Source organism: Nuphar pumila, chromosome 5 (assembly GCF_984573655.1).
Source record: "Nuphar pumila chromosome 5, dmNupPumi1.hap1.1, whole genome shotgun sequence".
NCBI lineage: Eukaryota > Viridiplantae > Streptophyta > Magnoliopsida > Nymphaeales > Nymphaeaceae > Nuphar > Nuphar pumila.
Genome location: NC_143253.1, coordinates 45,645,779 through 45,667,309, shown reverse-complemented (window position 1 = coordinate 45,667,309; position 21,531 = coordinate 45,645,779). Strand labels below are relative to the sequence as shown.

General features: G+C 36.0%; 1 protein-coding gene across 2 annotated transcripts; it reads left to right on the top strand.

The window, feature by feature from the left end:
* Positions 1-1,042: 1,042 nt before the first annotated feature.
* Positions 1,043-15,956, top strand: LOC149837497 (paired amphipathic helix protein Sin3-like 3). Of its 2 annotated transcripts, none has more exons than XM_090006081.1 (23): positions 1,043-1,479; positions 2,629-2,778; positions 2,884-3,067; positions 3,185-3,283; positions 3,433-3,600; positions 3,701-4,052; positions 5,355-5,521; positions 8,849-8,924; positions 9,014-9,043; positions 9,260-9,549; positions 9,691-9,845; positions 10,802-10,929; positions 11,022-11,276; positions 11,799-12,488; positions 12,755-12,837; positions 13,058-13,726; positions 13,803-13,903; positions 13,984-14,122; positions 14,205-14,357; positions 14,488-14,651; positions 14,755-14,866; positions 15,136-15,313; positions 15,617-15,956. In XM_090006081.1, the coding sequence occupies exons 1-22, from the start codon at positions 1,406-1,408 to the stop codon at positions 15,286-15,288; spliced, it is 4,392 nt and encodes a 1,463-aa protein (XP_089862207.1). In that variant the 5' UTR covers positions 1,043-1,405; the 3' UTR covers positions 15,289-15,313; positions 15,617-15,956. The 2 variants fall into 2 exon arrangements, with proteins under 2 accessions (XP_089862207.1, XP_089862208.1); XM_090006082.1 differs by having other exon boundaries at positions 1,209-1,479; positions 8,849-8,918.
* The last annotated feature ends 5,575 nt before the right edge of the window (positions 15,957-21,531 follow it).

Here is a 21,531-nt window from a genome sequence, read left to right as displayed (position 1 = left end):
AGTTAAATCATTTAGGTCAGATCAGGCCAGGTGCAACTAGAAAAAACAAACTGCCCTAGGACTTTTTTTTTTTAACAAGGAAAGCTGGGGACCCCTGCCTGATTTATTAAAAGAACACGATAATTACTAGTCAGAAAAAGAGAGCCTAGGAAAAGCAAAGCTGCCTAGCCTGGGTTTGCATCCAAGATGGGGCTAAGTTTGACTTAGACCTAAGACTCTTTAGGTGCACTTAAGTTTGAAGTGGTCGGAACCAAGTGGGACAAAGTCAAACCATAACTTTGGTCAAGATGGAGAGGACCGCTCTGACTTTAGTCAAATGCCTACATTTGACTATGCATGAGCTTATAACGAAAGCCTAACCATGACCGCAACAAGGCTTCGGGACAAACCCACTTTGCACTGTCAAACTTTGAGTTGGGGCCTTGGGGTTGACTCAAACAATGAGCTATGGTCACCGAGCACCGAGTCAGTTTGGTGCCTTGACCATACTTCCAGAATTAGGCTATCCTATGAGTAATTTTCAAACGACCTCTAAAGCTTTATTCTAATTAATATATCCCTGAAGGTTTTCTCGTCTTTTCAAATACCTCCCAACCTTTTTCCACCATTAGCTAAAAACTTTAATTTCTCTGCCGCAATTAATTTAATCTGGGTTAAAGTTGATTGTAGGTCAAATTTTATAGTTACTTTTTGTAGAAATAATTTGCATGTTGATTGTAGGTCAAATTTTATAGTTACTTTTTGTAGAAATCATTTGCACACGTAAGGAAGGAAGTTGAAGTGCGTGAGGTACTTGAGAAATAAGAAAAACTGTTATCAGATGTTTTAATTAGGGCCTAAAACGTTCGGCATTTGGAAATTGCTCAAGTTTAGTTGTAGGGAGGAAAGTCAGGAAACCGCTCAGGGTCACTGGACAGTGGCCTCGGCGTTCTCGTCAAGGACTAAGCTGCCCTCCTAGAAACCATATATCCCATTGCCGTCCCAGTCTAAAAATTATAAATTCCATTTTTTTTCCTTCGTTTTACTCTCTCTCTCTCTCTCTCTCTCTCTCTCTCTCTCTCTCTGGGAAGCCTCTTCCTCCTCCCGATTGGCGCTCATCCCTCCGGGAGGAGTCTTCTTCTCCTTCTTTCTGTTGCTTCTTCTTCTTTCTTTCCATCTTCTTTCTACCTTATTAATTATACAGATAGCTCTCTTTCTCTCTCGGTGGTGGTGGGTAGATCTGTGGGGAGCTTTGGGCTGTTGGGAGGAATTTGGACCAACGGCGAGGGCTGGCGGGGATCGAGCGGTTTTGCTCGTCGTCGGGGTCGGAGCCGTCGGTTCTGAGGCCGAGGGAGCGGGAGGGGTGAGATGATAGTCGTTGGTGCATGAGGAAGATTCTCGTTCGAAGGCGGAGAGTTCTTCAGGGATGAAGAGGTCTCGGGAGGAAAGCTACATGAGTTCTCACCTCAAGCGTGCCGCTCCTCCCTCGCGCGGCGAGTCGTAAGCATTCTTGCCTCTCTCTCTCTCTCTGGGGATTTTAAACGATCTTTTGGTAAATTTCTGCATCTCAGCAAGGCTTCTCGCATAATATGATTTTATCATCCTAATGATGGTTCAGAGAAGAAATTGAGGATTTCTTTGTGTTGAAACTCCAATGTTTGGCTCTCTGATGAGATGCCTTTTTGAACGTCTGACAAATGTGGCATAGAAAGAATAACTCGCAACTTTTTAACCTAAAAAACCCGTTTCGGGGTTGATTAGATCGTTTTCTTGCATATGAGATTCCCGTAATTTTTTGTTATCATCGTCGTCATTAGTTGTGCAGCAGAGGTTTCTGAGGAGGAAAACCTTTTTTTTCGTATGAGATCTTAGGCCAGGATTAGGGCTTCATATTCTTATCTTATTTTCCCTCTCCCTGTTGCTCGAAAAACGAAAAGGAAAATTTTCTTTTGTGTTTTGTAGGTTTGTTAGACCTGAAATTTGATTTTTTTTGGTTTCTCTAGAAAAAGTGAGTAGAAAGCATGTTTGCATATGTGACCGGTGTTGTGAATAGAAGAACTTTTGGGCTTTTTATGATTCTATATTAACGGAAACCCTTTCATTTTGGCGTTCTAATGGCGTTTGCATCTATGGGACGTGTTCCTGTGCCACACAAGTATCTCGCTTTTTGAACCTTGGTTAATTGTTTCTTTACGATTAAATTGTTGCGCTTCATAAAAACAAGTAGTTTATTAAGGATGCTCTTCTTTTTTGAGATCTCCTAGTCCGATTAAGTTTTAGTTCAATGTGTTTTTTCCCTTTTGAACACAAAAAATTGTATCGTAATATATTTGACCTTAGTGACTTTTCATCACCACACCCACCGTGTGCGGTTGCTTTTTGGATTATGGGACTTGATAACTTGCATTTCTTTGAAAAATTTGTCTGTTAAAATATTAGTTTTAGTATGAAACATCGTCAGTTTAGGAGAAATAGATTTCTAGAGGGAGGACTTTTACGGAGAATTTACTGCTAGTAATAATAATAATAATAATAATAATAATAATAATAATAATAATATTGTTATTGTTATATTTTCCCTAGAATTTTTGGTTTTGTGGTTGAGTATAATAGTTTTATTTGTTTGTTTTCTGGGTTTATGGTGTATAGGTCTGGGCAGCCTCAGATCTCTGGAGGAGCCCAAAAATTAACCACTGGAGATGCCTTAGCCTACCTGAAGGCGGTGAGGGAGATGTTTCATGATAAGAAGGAAAAATATGATGAATTCCTTGAAGTGATGAAAGAATTCAAGGCACAAAGGTAGTAGAGCCCTTGCCTATTTTGTGAAAATTTTGTTTTTCCTTTCTTCTCCGCCCTTTTTTTGGGTCTTGGAAAGAAACCCTGATTTTCATGATTTGGTTTCAGGATTGATACGGCTGGTGTTATTACTAGGGTTAAAGATTTATTCAAGGGGCATAGAAACCTCATTTTGGGTTTTAATACATTCTTGCCAAAGGGCTATGAGATCACCCTGCCTATGGAGGACGATCCTGCACCCAAGAAGCCAGTTGAGTTTGAGGAAGCCATTAATTTTGTTAATAAGATAAAGGTAAATATTTTGCTGAAAGCGGTCACTTTATAACTTCATATGATTTTAAAGCCATGGTTTAATATCTTTGTGCCATTGCCATGCCTGTTGATGTTTCTTGTTCATTTTGCAATGTAGACACGTTTCCAGCATGATGAACGTGTGTACAAAGCATTTTTAGAGATTCTGAATCAATATAGGAAGGAGAGCAAATCAATTACTGAGGTGTATCAAGAGGTATACTGTTTTATCATCATGGTTCTCTATGTACGATTGATGAACTTCTGAATTAAACGTCTGTGTAAGGAGGTGAAATTGGATCTCTTTTTTCGAGAACTACTTGTCATTGCAATTTGTCAATAATATTATGACTTGAACATTTGCAGGTAGCTTTTCTATTTCGGGATCACCATGACTTACTTGAGGAATTCACACACTTCCTACCAGATACCACAACTACAGCTCCAGTTCAGCATGTCCCCTCTGGAAGACATGTGTCAGGAAATTTTATGCGCAGGGATGAGAGGGGTATGATGAGGCATATGCATGAGAAGGTATTTCAAATGTTTTATTACAAAAATTCCCTATATTTGTGTTCTGCTAGGCTTTACTTTGTTAATAACCTATTCATTTTCCAAATTGTTGTCTGCTCAGAGGGAAAGAGTAGCTAATTCACATGCAGATCGCGATATCAGTGTCGATCGCCCAGATCAAGAACATGACAAAGCATCTCTTAAACTTGAAAAAGAGCAAAGGAAACGGATTGATAAGGAGAAAGAGAAGAAGGAAGAGAGGGAGAAGAGATATCATGATCAAGATGATAAAGATCTGGACAATGACAGGGATGGGGACATGGATAACATGTTTCGCCTTCCCCACAAGAGGAAGTCTGCTAGAAGAACTGATGACTCGATCTCTGATCCATCACAAAGAGGAGATGGAGCTGAAAACTTTGGATTTCAGCCAACGTCGGCTTCTTCATTTGAAGACAAGCTTGCGCTAAAGAGTGAGTTGTTCCTGGATTGGTAATTTATTCAACTTGTGTGACCATTCATTTTGATGATATTCTTCTCTTTCTGATGAATGACACTAACAAGTTTTTTGGTTACGGTGATCCTTTTCGGTTGTTTGTGTGATTTTGACACTCTTTGACCTTCACTAATGTTTTAAACTTTATGACGAAGTTAACACTTTTGAAGTTCTTGTATAAAATGCAGTTTGAATGCATTGCAAGCCTGTGCTGATAGATGCAATGCATTTAATATGCTTGTAGATTTAAGAGTCCATCTGTTGAAAGTGTATCTATACTTGGCCATGTTAGCAACATGTATAACCCAAGGAGATTTTGGACTGATGCATCTAGACTGTAGAAATTATACTTTGGATCTTAGTATATTGAGACGTGGGATGTTCATCAGCAGATTCATCTTTGTTGACCACCTTGACTCTTGTCTTGTTAAGGAGTTCACGTGGGTTCAAGAATCAGTATCAATTGCTGAGTTATGAATTGGCCATGTTATAAAGTTTTCAGTATGATTAGCATACAAGGGTACATGAAACGAGAACCAAGACGGACTATCCTTGTGACATAGCCCTTCACTTTTACATCTTAATTTGTTACTACCATGTTTTTTGGTGCATGCTACTTCTGTATCTTTCTCATTAATATTTTGCTTCTCAATTATGGAAGAAAATTTTCAAATTTCCCTTTGGGGTTTGGGCAAGCTTGTGTTTAGAGGTGTAGCGCAGCGTACATTTGGAATTTGGGCAGATGCTACCCATTTATTTAATCAAGAAATAACTTGATCCATGTCCATCGAATTAATAGTGTTGTTAGACTCTAGTTACTACTGGATTGGATATGAACAAGGTTAATTGGTGGCTAGATCCTTACAATATTGACTGTCTTGGGTTGTTTGGAGCAATAAGTGGATTTGCATTAACTTTGCATAGTCTTTGGTAGATTCGGGTATCACCATCATGATAAGTGCTGACTGGCATCAACATGACTGTAAATCAGTTGAAGTTTAGAATGCTTGAATGACCATACTGTTGCTTTTTAACAAGTGCTACAATATTATTCAGGATGTTTTTCCAACATTTTTGTTGGTTTCACAATTTTGAATTGTCAATGCCAGTACTACTTTTTTTTGCATTGGGACAGTTGGATGTTTTGCATAGGAAGCACTTCTTTGTGACTCTTTTGGCATTTGAAGGAAGCGCCTTTTCTTTTTACATGTTTATCAATGTTAACATACTATATATTTCACGAGCTTCACAATCTGTTAATATAGTGCCATCTTTTCAGATATGTATGCACAAGCTTTCATTTTCTGTGACAAAGTCAAGGAGAGATTGAATGCCGACACAAATGCCGACATGAACCCTGACAAGCCTGACAGATACCAGGAGTTCCTGAAATGCCTGAATATCTACAGCAGGGAGATAATTTCACGTGTAGAGTTGCAGAATTTGGTATATATGTTTACTCTGAGTTTGTAATTGATCTCATGATTTAAAGAACTTTTATGAAAATATCTTACTGAAATGAAATGTCATAAACTGGTGAACATTCTTTACTTTGATGGTGATCGATCAAACTAATCTGGTGACATGATAATGAATAAAGATGTGCAAGTCATTCTGTCACATAGGCAAGTCAAATAACAAGCTTGCAACGGGAAAGAACAGTTAGCTGATATATCTGCTTGTGTCATGAAAGGGTTTGGATTGGGATCATGTTTTGAGTTTTGCTGAGATCCAAGCCCCATATGCATGCAAGACTATGAATCTGGATAAGATACCAGTAAATCTAAATATGTTCCAATTTAGTTCTGGTTTTCTAGAGTGGGGGAGAACTGGCTGAACTGGGTGGGACCCGTGTGATTTACTGGAGTTCACTTGCCTGATGGTTTGTGATGTTGGTGTCTGTTTTACTCTTTGAACTACTATATTTAACTCCACATTCCCTAAAATTTTGAGAGAACCTGACTTGATGAATATTTAACACCTGGCGTCCTCCTCATCTAATGGTACCTTTTTTCTTGTAGCGATGCAACTGGGAAGCTGTTTCATGTCATTATCTTTTTAGATATGTGCCTAGATATATCATCTTCTTCATGTGACATTTCCATTTCAAGTTTTCTTATGTTTCATCTGATACTTCCATCTTACTTGAGTAATATGTGGTTCCTTGTGTCTGTTTTGTGATCTTCTGTGCATTTTGTTCTCTGATTACTGTCTTTCAGCCTTTGTTTCACTCGTTACCATTGGTTAATATGCAGTGCTGTATATGATTGTGGCTGACTGATTAATGTGTACATTTGTTTAGGTCTAGGTTTAATTCATGGGAATTAGAACAAATTATTGAGTTTGAAGTGAAACTGCAGTTGCTATTGTTTTGTCAATTGTTATTCATCTGCTGTTTAATGGATCATCCTTTGCTAACAGGCAACTTGCAACTTCCGGCTTTGTAATTTGGCTACCCCCTCAAGGGTATCTCATGGAGCCAGTGAACCTTAAGAAATGAAATAACTGACCTCAAGAAAGGTTTTATATTTCGAGCCATGGACCCCTGGAAATGAAAATAACCACCTTCTTTCGACCACTGAAAGTAGTAGATAATGCTGTGGCTAGAATGGTGCTTTTTTTCACCCATTCTCTCTATCTCTCTCTATCTGTATATGTACCACACAAAAATGTTGGTCTCAGCTATATCTCGGCCAGTAAATTTATCGTGAAATTATAGGTTTAGTTGATAAATCTTGGGAAGATCCCAGGAAGATCTTGGCACTTAAAAAATTAAACAATATAGAAATAACAGAAATAAGTAAGAAAATAACATGTTAGATAATAAAGTAGACATATAATAAAAGCAATAAAAAATATAAAAGAAAGAAGAAAAGACATATTTAAGATATAGAAAAGAAATAAAAAGTAAGTAGTTGAAAATATCATGATATTATGATGATATTATGGTGATAATATTGTCATAAAATTATTTCTGTAAATACCGCAATGTTTTTCCTTTTAAATTGTTTTATAAAAAAGGCTATATATAGCTGATATTTTGAATATATTTGTGATATATATATATATATATATTTATATAATTTTTTTTCTCCTAGCCAGGAATGAGTTATTTTGATTTCCCAATTTTTCATTTTTTGGTTCTTTTTTTCATAATCTGGCCTTACAGATGTGATCAACATGGTTTGTTTAGCAGGAATCAACTTTTGAATAATCTGAATCAATGTTGTCTGATTGGTATCGGGCCTGGATCGATTTTCAAAATGATTCAGAGAATTGACCTGTTCAGACTCTAAATTGAATCAAGCTGAATCAGCCAATTTTCAACCAGCATATGACATGTGTCAGTGAAATATTAAAAAGTATTTTGAACCCTTTTCAAAATATTAAAAGATAAGCCAAATCAGCTCTTTGTGAATCTATTTTTGGCTCAAATGATGCAAATCGGCTTGAATCAGCTATATATATAAAGTTTATGTTTGGTTCTAATGAAAGTACGGAACCATTGAGCTGTAAATCATAGCAGTATATTGACTAAATCTGACCACATAGATACATTCAGCATGGTTTATTTGCCAAGGATCAAGTCTCGAATTGTCCCTTTTCGATGTAAAATTTATGTTTTTTAGGCTGTGAAATACCCACTTATATGTCACAATCACATGATTTAAAACCCATTTCCTGCTAAACAAACACTCTAGATCACATCCATGGGGTCCAATCTACAAAAGAAATCTAATAAATATGAAAATAAGGTGATTTCTACTCAATAGTTCTGTGCTTTCATTAGTACCAAATATTTACTCATTATATTTATTTATTTATTTATTTTGTGTGCCTGTAGTGTTACTGAACCACCAGGACTTATGGTGGTGGCATACACTTGATTTACATAGTTCTACCTATGTCACACAGACACTTCACTTAACATGCTATCCTGTATCGACATGATACGACAATCGGACACTTCATGGACACAGTCAACATTGTGTCATTACCTTATCTATTTTCTTTTATAATCTTATTTATTTATTTCATTTCTCTTGAATTTAATTCTTTTTCTTTTAAAATTTGTCATCATCATCAATTACTTTGCATTTCAATTTCAATTTACTTTCATTATTTGATGTTCCTAATTGTAGCGATTTAGGATTGTTGTTTTATACACGCATACATACATCTATGTGTGTAGACAGCTATGTCCCCATGTTCTAATTTTTGAAAATTATTGAATTGTACCAATCCAATCCACATTGTGCCCCTCTCCTGCATCCATATCCATGTGACATAGAGTTCTACTTTTCAAAAACAAAAAATAAGCTTTGGAACATGTTCATAATGTTCTAATTTCTATTTTCATATGTTAAAGTTGACTCCTACATGACCATCTTTAAACCATTCTTGTGAATTGTGAACCATCGATTTTTCACCATCTTAGAAATTAAATCTAATAATATATTACATATGATCACACCTCCTAATATAGTAAATTGTGTTGAACACATCTGCAAGGTTAGATGTACACAAACAAGAGTATGTACCACTATATGGTATCGTGGTTCAGAACCTCCATATATAATATATTTTTACACGGGTGTGTCTTACTGTACTATGTAATATCTAGTTGGAAAATCATAGGTTCAAGCTCTATGCACTCAATATGACCCAGATACGTTAAGCATGGTTTGTTTGTTAGCGACTGCACTTTGGATTATATATATATTGTATATTCCCATTAATGCCTAACATGACCAATTCATTCTTCAATTTTAGGTCTCTGATTTGCTTGGACATCATCCAGATCTTATGGAGGGGTTCAATGAATTTCTGTCACACTGTGAAAGTATTGGTAACTATGAAACAGAATTATGTTTTGTTTGGATCCTCTTTTTTTCTGATATCATCTTAATTTGTTTCTAATGGGAATCTTTCATGCAGATGGGTTCCTGGAAGGCGTTTTTAATAAAAGTACGTAAAATTATTCCTTGGTATTGCATCATGTGACTAAGCATTACTGTCATTGTTTTCTTAGTAGAACTTCTCGTGAAATTCTATTGCTTGACCAGAAGTTCCACTTGTTAGCTCTTGAAATTCAGACAATTGTGTTTCGTGGTTCTAATGCTTGATCTCGGTTTAGGTTTATTTTTTCTTTCTGTTTTTAATCAAAGTTTAAAATGTATGCAGAAATATTTGAAGGTCAGTTATCTAAACGAGTAAAAGCAGAGGAGAAGGAAAGAGATGGAGAGCGGGACAGAGAACGTGACAGAGATGAACGAGAGAAAGATAGGGATCATGAAAGGGATAGAGAAAAGGAAAGACCAGAGAGAGGATCGTCCTTTGTTCCAAAAGACTCAGCTAGCCATAAGGGTTTAGTGTTAAATAATAAGGATAAAATTACAACCAAACCCATTTCAGAGCTTGATCTCTCTAATTGCCAGCGGTGTACTCCTAGCTATCGACTCCTCCCAAAACATGTGAGGCAATTGTTTGGCTCATTTTCTCTAATCCTTTTTTTTAATGTAGTTATACTGTGCTATTCATGCCTTATTACACATAATAGCTTTCCTATTATTTTTTATATCTTTAGTTGCATCATTGTGGTTACCTTTTTGCAGTACCAATTACCTCCTGCAAGCTATAGAACAGAGCTGGGTGCAGCTGTGCTGAATGATGTTTGGGTATCTGTTACTTCTGGAAGTGAGGACTACTCATTTAAGCATATGCGAAAGAACCAATATGAAGAGAGCCTGTTCAGATGTGAAGATGATAGGTACAATACTTCTCAACACATTCACTTAAAGATGCATTTCTCGGTGTTTCAGTTGATTTCTCTAATATGTGCCATCGATTTCCAATACAAGTAATTTTTTTCTGTCATTTCTATTGTAAGGAAGCATTTTTGGGTAGGGGTGGTTAACGACCCGGCTCGGCCCGGCCTGTGTGTATATATATAATATACATGATATATATAACATAATATTATATATAATATAATAGGTCCAGCCGGCCCGATTAAGCCCATGGGCCAAAAGGGTGGGCCGTGGGCTGGGGTTTTCCCAACGGGCCGGCCCGGTGCCCACCCTTACTTTTGGGTGCACTAGTGGACTTGTGTATTTTGAAGACATTATGTGATATTTCATTGAACACTTGAAGCAATTTGTCTTTTCATGTTGGCTGCATTAGGGCCATCCTTATCATGCGATATTTTCAACATCAATTTTGCTTCTTTAGTTTCAACTTTCAAGTTATGGACCTTACTGCAGGTAGGATTTTTTTTTTATGGATTTTAGCAAGAGTCTTGCTACTAAGTATTTACTTGAGCCGCTTCAGTTGATATCATATGGAACTTGTAACTGGTTTGCCGTGGTCCACTGAATGCCTGAACATATCTGCTTTGATTATAAATCTTACTGTCATGTTGAGTTGCCTGAAAATTGTGTTCGATTCTTAGGGGTCAGCTCAATTTGAGCTGTGCTTTATTGAAAAAAAAAGTTTGGAAGGAGTAGAGAGTCCAATTTCGAACCTGCCATCTCCTTCACAGAAGGTGGTTTTTGTGCCTCTTATTGAACAGAAGATATAGATATCCATAAATTATCTCTTAACTGACTGCATAAGCCCCAAGCTAGGTTGACTCATTGTGCAACCCTACTGGTCCTTTCAGCCCAGCTCTTTTCATCTTCATGTGCTTATGTTGGCTTTCATGTTATTGCATATTAATAATCTCAGGTTTGAGCTGGACATGTTGTTGGAATCGACAAATGTGACTGCTAAGCACGTGGAGGAGCTCTTAGAGAAGATGCACAACAATTCAGTAAAACTAGATGGCCCAATTCGAATAGAAGATCATTTGAATGGTTTGTATATTCAGTGTAACTGGAGTAGAATACCCTTTTCTCATATAAATTAGTCTGCTTAATCATGCATTTAACTTTCAAAAATTTTCCAGCTATTAATTTGAGGTGCATTGAACGAATATATGGTGATCATGGTCTGGATGTGATTGACTTGTTGCGCAAGAATGCAAGTATGGCATTGCCTGTCATACTAACTCGCCTGAAACAAAAGCAAGAAGAATGGTCAAGATGTCGTTCTGACATGAATAAAGTTTGGGCTGAAGTTTATGCTAAGAACTATCATAAATCTCTTGATCATCGTAGTTTTTATTTCAAGCAACAAGACAAGAAGAACTTGAGTACTAAAGGTGCGTTTGATTTCTGCATACTTGCTAACTTTCTATCTGATTTCTCTCTTTTAGTAGTAAGGCCTAGGTCCTTGTCGCGATCAAGACCATGTTTCTAACAGGAGCAGTAAAATTCTTTAAGTCATGCCATTAGCTTGACTAAGTTTTGACATTTGAGGGAATGGATTGAGGTCATATAAACCGTGCACTATTTCAGATTTGGGTATGTTTTAAAAGATTCAAAGTTTATCTATGTGGCTGGAATCTGCACCTAGATAGCTTTAACAGATTCCTCTCTCTTCACCCTTCAGCTCTTCCTACTTATGTTGTCAAATGTGCAACCATGAAACTGGCATGCGGCATCCTAGGTGGTGTCATATTTGTGATCTAATTCAGGGGATATTTTGGTTCTGTGACTGTAATGTGCAGCACCCTAGGTGGTGTCATAGGACAGGCTTTCTAATTTTGTAATTATTCATTTGTTTGCCTCTTGTTAGTCTCTACTGCATCTTTCTGATATCTTTACTAATTTCATTTATGCAGCTTTGTTGGCTGAAATTAAAGAGATAAATGAGAAAAAACATAAAGAGGATGATGTGCTTTTGGCAATTGCTGCTGGGAACAGGCGACCTATAATTCCCAACCTTAAATTTGAGTACACTGATCCAGATGTTAATGAAGACTTGTATCAGATCATCAAGTACTCATGTGTAGAAGTCTGTCCAACTGTTGAGCAGCTGGATAGAGTGATGAAGATATGGACTACATTCTTGGAACCCATGTTTGGTGTCACTCCTCGACCTCAGGGTGCAGAAGACACTGAAGAGGTGGTTAAGTCAAAGAACAATGCTCCCAAAGGTACTGCAGCTTGTCCTACAGGAGGTGACAGCAGTCCAGATGCTGATGGTACTATCAGCAATTCAGTTCTGCCAAATTCTAATTGTGTTGATGTCATGCCCGCGGAGCATGCAAATACCCTGAAGGCTAAGTTAGTGAATGGGGATGCTTTTGTTAAGCAAGATGGTTTTCATGATGTAGATCACACTGTACATAAGAATGATTCTTGCAGTAGTACTCCAAATCAGAAAGTGCAGAATGGTGCTTCTGTTGCCGATGAAATATCTGGAGCCAATTTAAATAGTGCTTCCAGTGATCGGTTTGCTGAGGCTAATGCTTCACGTGGGACAAGATCAGAACACAATCAGGGAAGACCTAATCTGGAAAATATATCCGGTTAGTATGAATACATTAATGACATTCATTTTGCACTAACTTCTCTCTATTTGAACAAAATTAAATGGAATCTTGTGATTTCTTTGTCATTCTAGCTTTAAATGAAATTTGAAATCTTATTTGCTCTTAAAAAATAAACCTATCCCTTTTTTCTTTTACGAGTATAAAATTTGATGAATCAGTTGACCATAGTGACATGCAATGATTTGTTTTGACTGGATCCTGTTCCAAGTTATGACCAATTAATTTCATGTTCTCACTCGTAGGCACTGCCACGCTTTCAAGGCCTCACCATCCCACAGGAAATGCAATTGAATCCAGGCACAATGATGGGATTTCCCATACTGAGGTAAAGCTTGTGCAATCTGGTGCACTCTTTTATTATGTTCTGAAAATGGTTAAAGCTGCCTTTTCTTGTGGCTGAAAAATCAATGTTATTTTCATGATTTTGGTTGGAAAGCTAATAAAGTTTGGTCTAAGGGAAAGAATTTCATGTTGGAGTTTTGGGCCTGTAATCTATAGCATTCTCTAACCGTTAGTAATTCAATCTTTTGCTTTCTCTATGATAGGTAGGGGAAAATATCTGTCAGGTTGGTACTGGAAATGAAGAATGCACCACCGAGAATAAGCCCAGTATGGTGGTAAACAAATATGTGGATTCTGTTTCTCAAAACAACTTTAAAGTAGAGAGAGAAGAGGGTGAGCTATCACCAAACGGTGATTTCGAGGAGGATAATTTTGTTGTGTGCCATGCTGCTGCTTTGGAACCTGCTTCTAAAGCAAAAGATGGCTCTGAGAGTAGACAGTATCAAGGAAGGTGTAGGGAAGATGAGATGTGTTGTGGTGAGGCAGCAGAGCATGATGCTGATGCAGATGATGAAGGGGAGGAAAGTGCCCAGAGGTCAACCGAGGACAGTGAGAACATGTCTGAGGCTGGTGAGGATGTTTCTGGGAGCGAGTCAGGTGATGCTGATGAGTGTTCTCACGAGGATCATGAAGAAGAGGAAGAAGATGAAGAACATGAAGATGCTAAGGCTGAAAGTGAAGGAGAAGCTGAAGGCATGGCTGATGCTCTTGATTGCGAAGGAGGGACATCTTTATCTTTCTCTGAGCGATTTTTTATGATGGTGAAGCCTCTCACGAAGTATGTGCCGCCAACATTACAAGACAAGGCCAATAAAGAATCTAGATTTTTTTATGGGAATGACTCTTTCTACGTGCTTTTTAGACTTCACCAGGTAAATGTTATTCTCTGATTGAATATTGTATTTTGAGGTGTTCTCTAGAGATTTTATCAATATTTCTTGGTTGCAGACATTGTATGAGAGGATTCTTTCAGCGAAGATGAATTCTGCTTCTGCTGAAAGGAAGTGGAGGTGTTCAAAGGTTACAAACCCACCTGATAAATATACTAAGTGAGTTACCTTATGCTTTCTCCTGCTAATTGGTGTTTTTCATGGGAACCGTTGTTGATCTATTTGTGTTTGTGGTGCAGGTTTATGAGTGTTCTGTACAGTTTACTGGATGGTACTGCTGACAATGCTAAGTTTGAAGATGACTGCCGAGCTATCATTGGCACACAATCTTATGTCCTATTCACGTTGGATAAGTTGATATTTAAGCTTGTCAAACAGGTTCATGTTTTTTTGGCACAATTTTTTCATCTTTTGATTGTTAAATTTGGATTGTCATGTGATTGAGTTTAATGATTTTTAGCTCCAAGCAATCTCAACTGACGAAATGGATAATAAGCTTCTTCAGCTGCATACATATGAAAAATCAAGGGCACCTAGGCGATTTGTTGATCTGGTTTACCATGAGAATGCTCGCATTCTTTTGCATGAGGAGAACATATATCGGTTTGAATGTGTAGGGTTTTCCATCTCTGTTTGACTTTGTTGATGCAGCTTTTTAACAAGTCGGTGAATGCCATTTATGCTGTGAAAATGATGGATTGACCTGTTAGTCAGTAATAAAAAGCCAATTATTTATTTTGCAGTCATCAAACCCAACTCGTTTGTCCATCCAGCTGATGGACTATGGGCATGAAAAACCTGAAGTTACAGCAGTCACCATGGATCCCACATTTGCAGCCTATCTGAATAATGAGTTCTTGTTGGTCAGTCATATCAGAAAAGAAATACGTCCCCTTTTCCTTAGAAGGTTGGCATTTTTGTCAAAAAAATTTATATACAAAAAAGGTGCTATTTTTATGACTTTTTTTATATTATTTCTAAGGACTAATCTAGATGTTTTCTTTCCTCAGGAATATGAAGAAATATGGAAGCAATGATGAATATCTTTCTATTTCCAAAGCAATGGAAGGTGTTAGAGTTGTCAATGGTTTGGAGTGCAAGATATCTTGCAATAACTCTAAGGTAATCCTTGTTCTATCACAAATAATGTGAATTTAGGTTTTCTTTTTCTCCCTTGCAGTGGTATTGAAAGGGAGGATTGCATTTGAGTAAGATGCAATTCCCTCTTCTCTCGTGGACGAGTGGTTCAGAATACAATTCCTTCCCTTAAAAAGGAGTCCTGTTTTATCCATTTATGTGATGGTCTACAATCTTTTGATGAAATAGCTGTTATAAACTATTTAAAGTTTAATATATTTCACCTATTGCCTGTCTTAAAATGCATGTCGCAGGCTTCGTATGTTCTAGACACGGAGGACTTCTTATATCGTACTCGAAGGAAAAGAACAAGTACACATAGCAGAAAGTCTTTAGGTCATGAGAAAGTGAAATCTTTTAACACTGGAAAACTAGAGAGGTTCTACAGATGGCTTGGTGGTTCATAAAGCAGCTTTCTGAAAAACAAAATTGGTAATCCTAGCTTCTCCGTGATTCATTTCTTATTTCTAATAGCTCCTTTTGATTGTCGATTCTAGTATATGGAATCATGGTCATTGCCCAGCTTGTTTCATGCAAGCTGTTTATGATGAACGGTGTTGCAGAATCATGGTGTGGATGGCTCTTTAGTGCATTTAAACCGTGGTCCATGTTGACCTGGAACCAGTTCATCGTGATGATAAAGGGCCAAGAGACCTTGGACCTCGTCCATGCCAAATTGTATCTGTTTCTGTATTTGTTTTTGCTGATTCTTTTTCAAACTTTTGCTGTATGCAGGATTTGGGTGGCCTGTGAGGATTCTCAACCTTGCTCAATTGCAGGGTGGTTTGATGCCCACCACTCACTTGTAGAAAAAGGAGTGAGATCCTTCGGCACAGGTCGGGCAATTCTTTGGGAAGGCACAGATGAGCAGCCAGAGCAGTGAGCGAACCTCATCTTCCCCTGTCCCTTCCTCACTCTCATCCTCATGAGTGGATGGGCTCCCCACCCGCTATTGGAATAACAAGCTTCTGATTCTCTTGATGAATGTGGTAATATTACGTATTTGGCAGAAGCCATAAATGTGTATATAGTTTTGTAATGTAAAACTGTTGGTTATACGATCATCTGTTTCAACTACCTGAAGATGCAAGTGTATACAACTATGTTATGGCTTTTACGATATCAGTGTTCCCATTCCCGCATGTTCCTCAAGCCGTGCTGCATTTGCTACTGGCTTTGTTGGACCATTGGGTTGTATCTACAGGAAATGACTAGCTGATTATCTAAAACCCTGCAATTTTTTATATTCTTTTGATGTTCAAAATCACAAATATCTATTCAACTTTACAAATTTAAGCCTTTTTGTGATAAAATTATACCGCTCATCCAACACTTATTTAAATCCATTATTTCGGGTTTTTTTTTATGTTTTAGACTTTACAAACTCATATAAATTTATTTGCGAAATTTCAGTGAAACTGAAACCACAAAAATTGCAAATATCTTACTCTCTTGGATATACATTAATATTTTACCTAAATATATTTGCAAATATCTTACTTTTTTTCATATACTTTTTGAAACCACATAAATTTAGGTGTGAAACACTTACCAATAATTTCATAAATAACTTACCTTTTGTATATATTGCATGCTCTCACATGAAGTTATTTATAAATTTTTAGATATCACAAATATCATACTTAAATATTTCTAAAATTATGACAAATATATGATATTTTTATTTTTTGTAAATTTATCAAATTATATTTAAACCTGTTGCAGTCCTCAACGTGCTTATTTTTGCATAATCTAGGGTTTTTTTTCTCCTCAACAAGGGGGTCCCTAACATGCTTTTCTTTTAGCAATTAATTTTGTCTATTATTTCTAACTCATTTACATATATCATACTTGTTCGTGTTCAGAAATCTTGTGAAGTATATTTACAAAAATCTTATTGATCGGCAAAAATCAGATATTTTTACAAAATTGTTTATCCATATATAGACAAGTCAATATGATTAACATAGAACTAAATATAGTTAGTTTGCACAAAATTAGATAACTTGATGTTTAACAATAAAAAAAGTTATATTTAATACATGAGCTTTATTATAATGTTATAGTTAAAGTTTAATTTGATCCATCCAATTACAAATGTAAGCTTAACTTGATCTATTACAAAGGTACATAATTGTCCACAACTCAGTTAGCTGCACAAACTCTTTTGACACCTCTTTAACCGATATCTATGTATTTTCATTATCTTTTGTACCTTTATAAGCTCTTTCTTTCATGTGCTTGTAGAACTTGATCATACTATTCCTTATATCTATGACATCTTGTTGAATATAATCTTTTATTAGCAAACAACTAATTACAATAAACATCTCAAACTAGTGAATAATTGATATATAAACACACACTTGCGTGAAGTCCAATTTCTAATTTTTGCTCATTGCATTTACTATATGACAAATATACTACAATCATAGTTGTAAAACGAGAAAATATCAAGTGAAAAATATGCATATGTATGAAATGAGTTAACAAACAAATGCAAAGCAATTACTCATTCTCTTGTTGAGGGATATCATCCATCATTTGCATCGTTCAATCTTTGTAACAACCGAACCCAAATTGCACTTAAAAAAAATGAACCTGCAACACATACATAAAAATGATATAACATACACAAAAAAGAGATAACAAACACACAAAAAGTGAGCACATTATGGAGTAAGTTATGTTATCGTACTATTTGTTTGGGGTTTTTACCTACTAAATATGTGTTCGGCATAAAATTATACAGTCTGAAGTCATTTTCTCCATGTCCATTTTATAAAGAACCCAATGCTCATTACCTCAGTTGAAATGAATTAAGAGCTACAACATAAATCTAGTGTAACCAAATTATGTATGTAAAAATTTATTTGTAAGTATGCAAAGTTGTGTAAAAATATACCTTGTCAACATCAATGAAATGATATGATAAATCATTGCTCTCCAAGTAGTCAACTGTCTCACCTCGCTGCCCTTTAGTTGTGATCATTTGCTATGAACAAACAAGGTTTACCAGTTAGTTTTTATTAATCGATAGTAAAATAATAAACATTGCTTTTATAACTCAGAGAAATACGGGGTAAGGTAAAGGTCTTCGACAAGTCGTCTCTTTCTCTATTCTCGTTGTAAGCTACTTGGAGTCTTTCTACGAATCTTGTTACATGCTACATAGTAAATCCAGTGTGATAATAAAAGAACAAACAAAATTACGTGCATACATAAAAAAAATAAACAAATTAGCGTACAAAACTAACACTTTACTTGCCAAGAGAGTTTTTTTGACAAACTCATACTCTTTTGGCTCTGAGGTATTCTCCTCTATAGCTTTTTCTTTCTCATTAGCTTGTTCTTAACAACAAAATAAATTGTATATGATTAATATCAAATATGTACACATAATTAGGGATATTGGTTATACCTCATACACGATCGGTTGTTCCTTGCTTTTTGAAACTCGGGACCCTTTGAATTTCTTTTTTTTTAAGAAGGTATATAATTATACATCTCGAACTACTTAGATATACACATAAATATACAATTCATTAAAAATACTAGATATACACACAAAGAAACAATTCATTAAACACTGGATATACACACAAAGAAGCAATTCATTAAACAACACTGGATATACACACAAAGAAACAATTCATTACACAACACTGGATATATATACTGTTATTTATGGTGTTGCCTATGGTGGCCGCCATATACACTCACTTGTATGACACACCATCTCTATTTTCTATTATTTGTCTATTAACCTTAGGTCACCTTGCTTTTTGAACCATTTTTAGTGAAGAGACAACTATAAGAGTAGGTGGAGCGATGTGTGAGACATTATCCACAATAAAAAAGAATGAATATTGATTAGATATAGCTCGATACAATTTAACTTTGAAGAACTTATTACAGTAATACTCTAGTAAGTTATCCTCGCACAAAATGCATGTGATCTCATGTTCGTAAGGAATCCCGATAACTTGCCACTCTTTACATGAGCATAAGTTCTAGTCTTTGTCTATTAACCTTAGGTTGCCCCATTTTGTGAACCACTTTTGGTGGATAGACAATTATAAGAGTATGTGGAGCGATGTGTGAGACATTATCTGCAATCGAGAAGAATGAATATTGATTATATGCAGCTTATCACAGTAATCTTCTAGTAGGTTTCCCTCATACAAAATGCATTTGATCACATGTTTGTAAGAAATCTCAGTAACTTGTCACTCTTCACAAGAGTACAAGCGCCTCCGAAGATCAATAACGTAACTGTAAGATTAGTCGCGAGCTTCGTACCATTGTTGGAGGCGATACACTACTTGCACATATATTTGTTGTGCCTTTTTCTTCAGTTCCTCTAGCTTTTCTTTTACCATCGCCACCACAACACCTATTATATGTTGCCCCACAATCTTTCTTTTCTCTAACAGTTTTATAAGAATGAGATGAAACTTTTCAATAAGTGAAATTAGAGACTTGTCAAATATGGCAACAATCTATGAATTGAAGCTCTACTATATTAGATGTTAAGCAACCATATCTTTTCACTGGAAAGTGACAATTATCTAAATGTTTTAGATCTACGTCATTGAGAATGTAATTGTATGCATCTGTGCTTTGTTTCATAACTTTGTTAAAAAAATAATTGCATTGTTGTTTCGTGGCTGGTCGAGCTACACTCCACCAAAATGCACTGAGTGGTGAACCAAATTTCTTCGAAAAGTTCTTCGTTAAATGCTTAATGAAAAATCCAACATGATATGTATGCCATGTGTGGGGGACAACATACTTTAAACCCGGATGCCTATCTGAGATAACTATTAATGCTCTTCTCTCTCTAAACTCATCAAAGTGTATGAATTCGTACTTTAATGTCTCAAAAACCATGCCCATGAATCTTTGAACTTCTTATCAACAACTGTAAATGTTATTGAAAATATATCACTATAAGGATCAATACTATGAGTCGACAACAATATACCAACATATTTTCTTTTTAAGAATATGCCATCTACCATAAGAACTGAAGGATATCTTTTAAAAAACCCATCAATGCTTGGTCGAAAGGATAATAACATATACTTAAATCGATCTTTTTAATCAGTCAATATATACCCTAACGATCCCTGGTTAGCATTCATCAGATGATCCAAATAGGCAAGAATCATCTTGAAAGACTGCTCAAATGAACCATATAATGCAGGTATAGTGTGTTCTTGTCCATGCCATGCTTGTTTGTAAGTAACATCCATACCTTCCTCGTGACTAATGTCATTCATGATTTCTCTTAAAATGATCTTCGGGTTATTGTGCATGCATTTATGAATAACACTTGAAATTCACTTGGAAGACACTTTCTCCACTACAAAATTGCCCAATGATCCACCACATGTATGCTCGCTATTATACCTCTTCACTTAAAAGAAACCTGCTCTACGTACCTTTGTGCAATGAATCTTCTATGAAAAATCAACTGTCATATGAGTGTTCTTCCTCGTTCATACAACAATGACTCTCTTATTGTAACTCTTTACGAATTTTGCTTTATAGTTATTCGTGATCACATGATCTTTCAAAAACTTGCGACAGTGCTGAAGATCACTAAACATTTTGCCTAAAGCAATTTCTTGATCGTTTGAGTGTGTTGATAGCCATTGAATTTGTTTACAATCATTAAACCTTTCATTACACAATTGCTCATACAAATCAGATGTCTCTACTTCAATGATTTTCAATTGTTTTTCATTGTATGATAACCCATTGAATGAGAACCAATGGTTCACATTCTTCAATGCCATTGGTGCATCGCTTTCACCTACCTTTATTTTTCTAATGTCATTAATGTCTTCATCGTCTCCTATCGATATTGTATACTCATCATCATCGATATCATTCGATTCTGCACTCTCAACATGATCACTGCTATCACTAATTGTTTGTTTGGTTGCACCAACTAAACCATAATTCATTATATCTATCACTTCATTTGCTTCCATGCATGCATCATTCCTGCATTTCCAATATTCAAGATTAACCATCAAAATATCACATTCATCATCACACCTATATCTTAACCATAAATTACATTGAAATTATAACTTGCACCTAGCATTGTCGTATGCCTAGGAAGGTTGTATGTTATTCAAATTATTGCGATGAAGATCACTGGCCTTCTTTTTTCACTGTTTGTAATACATGGTTTCATATGTATAACATCAATATCATCCACTGTTTAGGACAGTTGGATAATCAACAATGAACTCAACTCGATAGATGGTGCCTGAGATACGTGCACATTCTCTATGGGATTTACATCATTTCATTGATCAACTACTCCTCCTTCATTAACTTTGGATACTTTTAAGTAAACATCATTATTGGTTAACATTGATTCTACATCATCATTATCCTCAACATCTATCTACATTTCTTGATTGTTTGGAGAATAACTATACCAGAGGCTCAATAAGTCAGCCACATATCCGATTTTATGAGATATCAAAGCCAAAAATTTCTTAAAGGTAATATTTTTGGAGACCAGTAAAGATTTTCAATTAGTGTAATTAGACCTACAATAATATACTTTAGCTCTTTCAGATGTCCTCATTGACTGCGTACAACAACCATGATAGTGTACTTTAGCC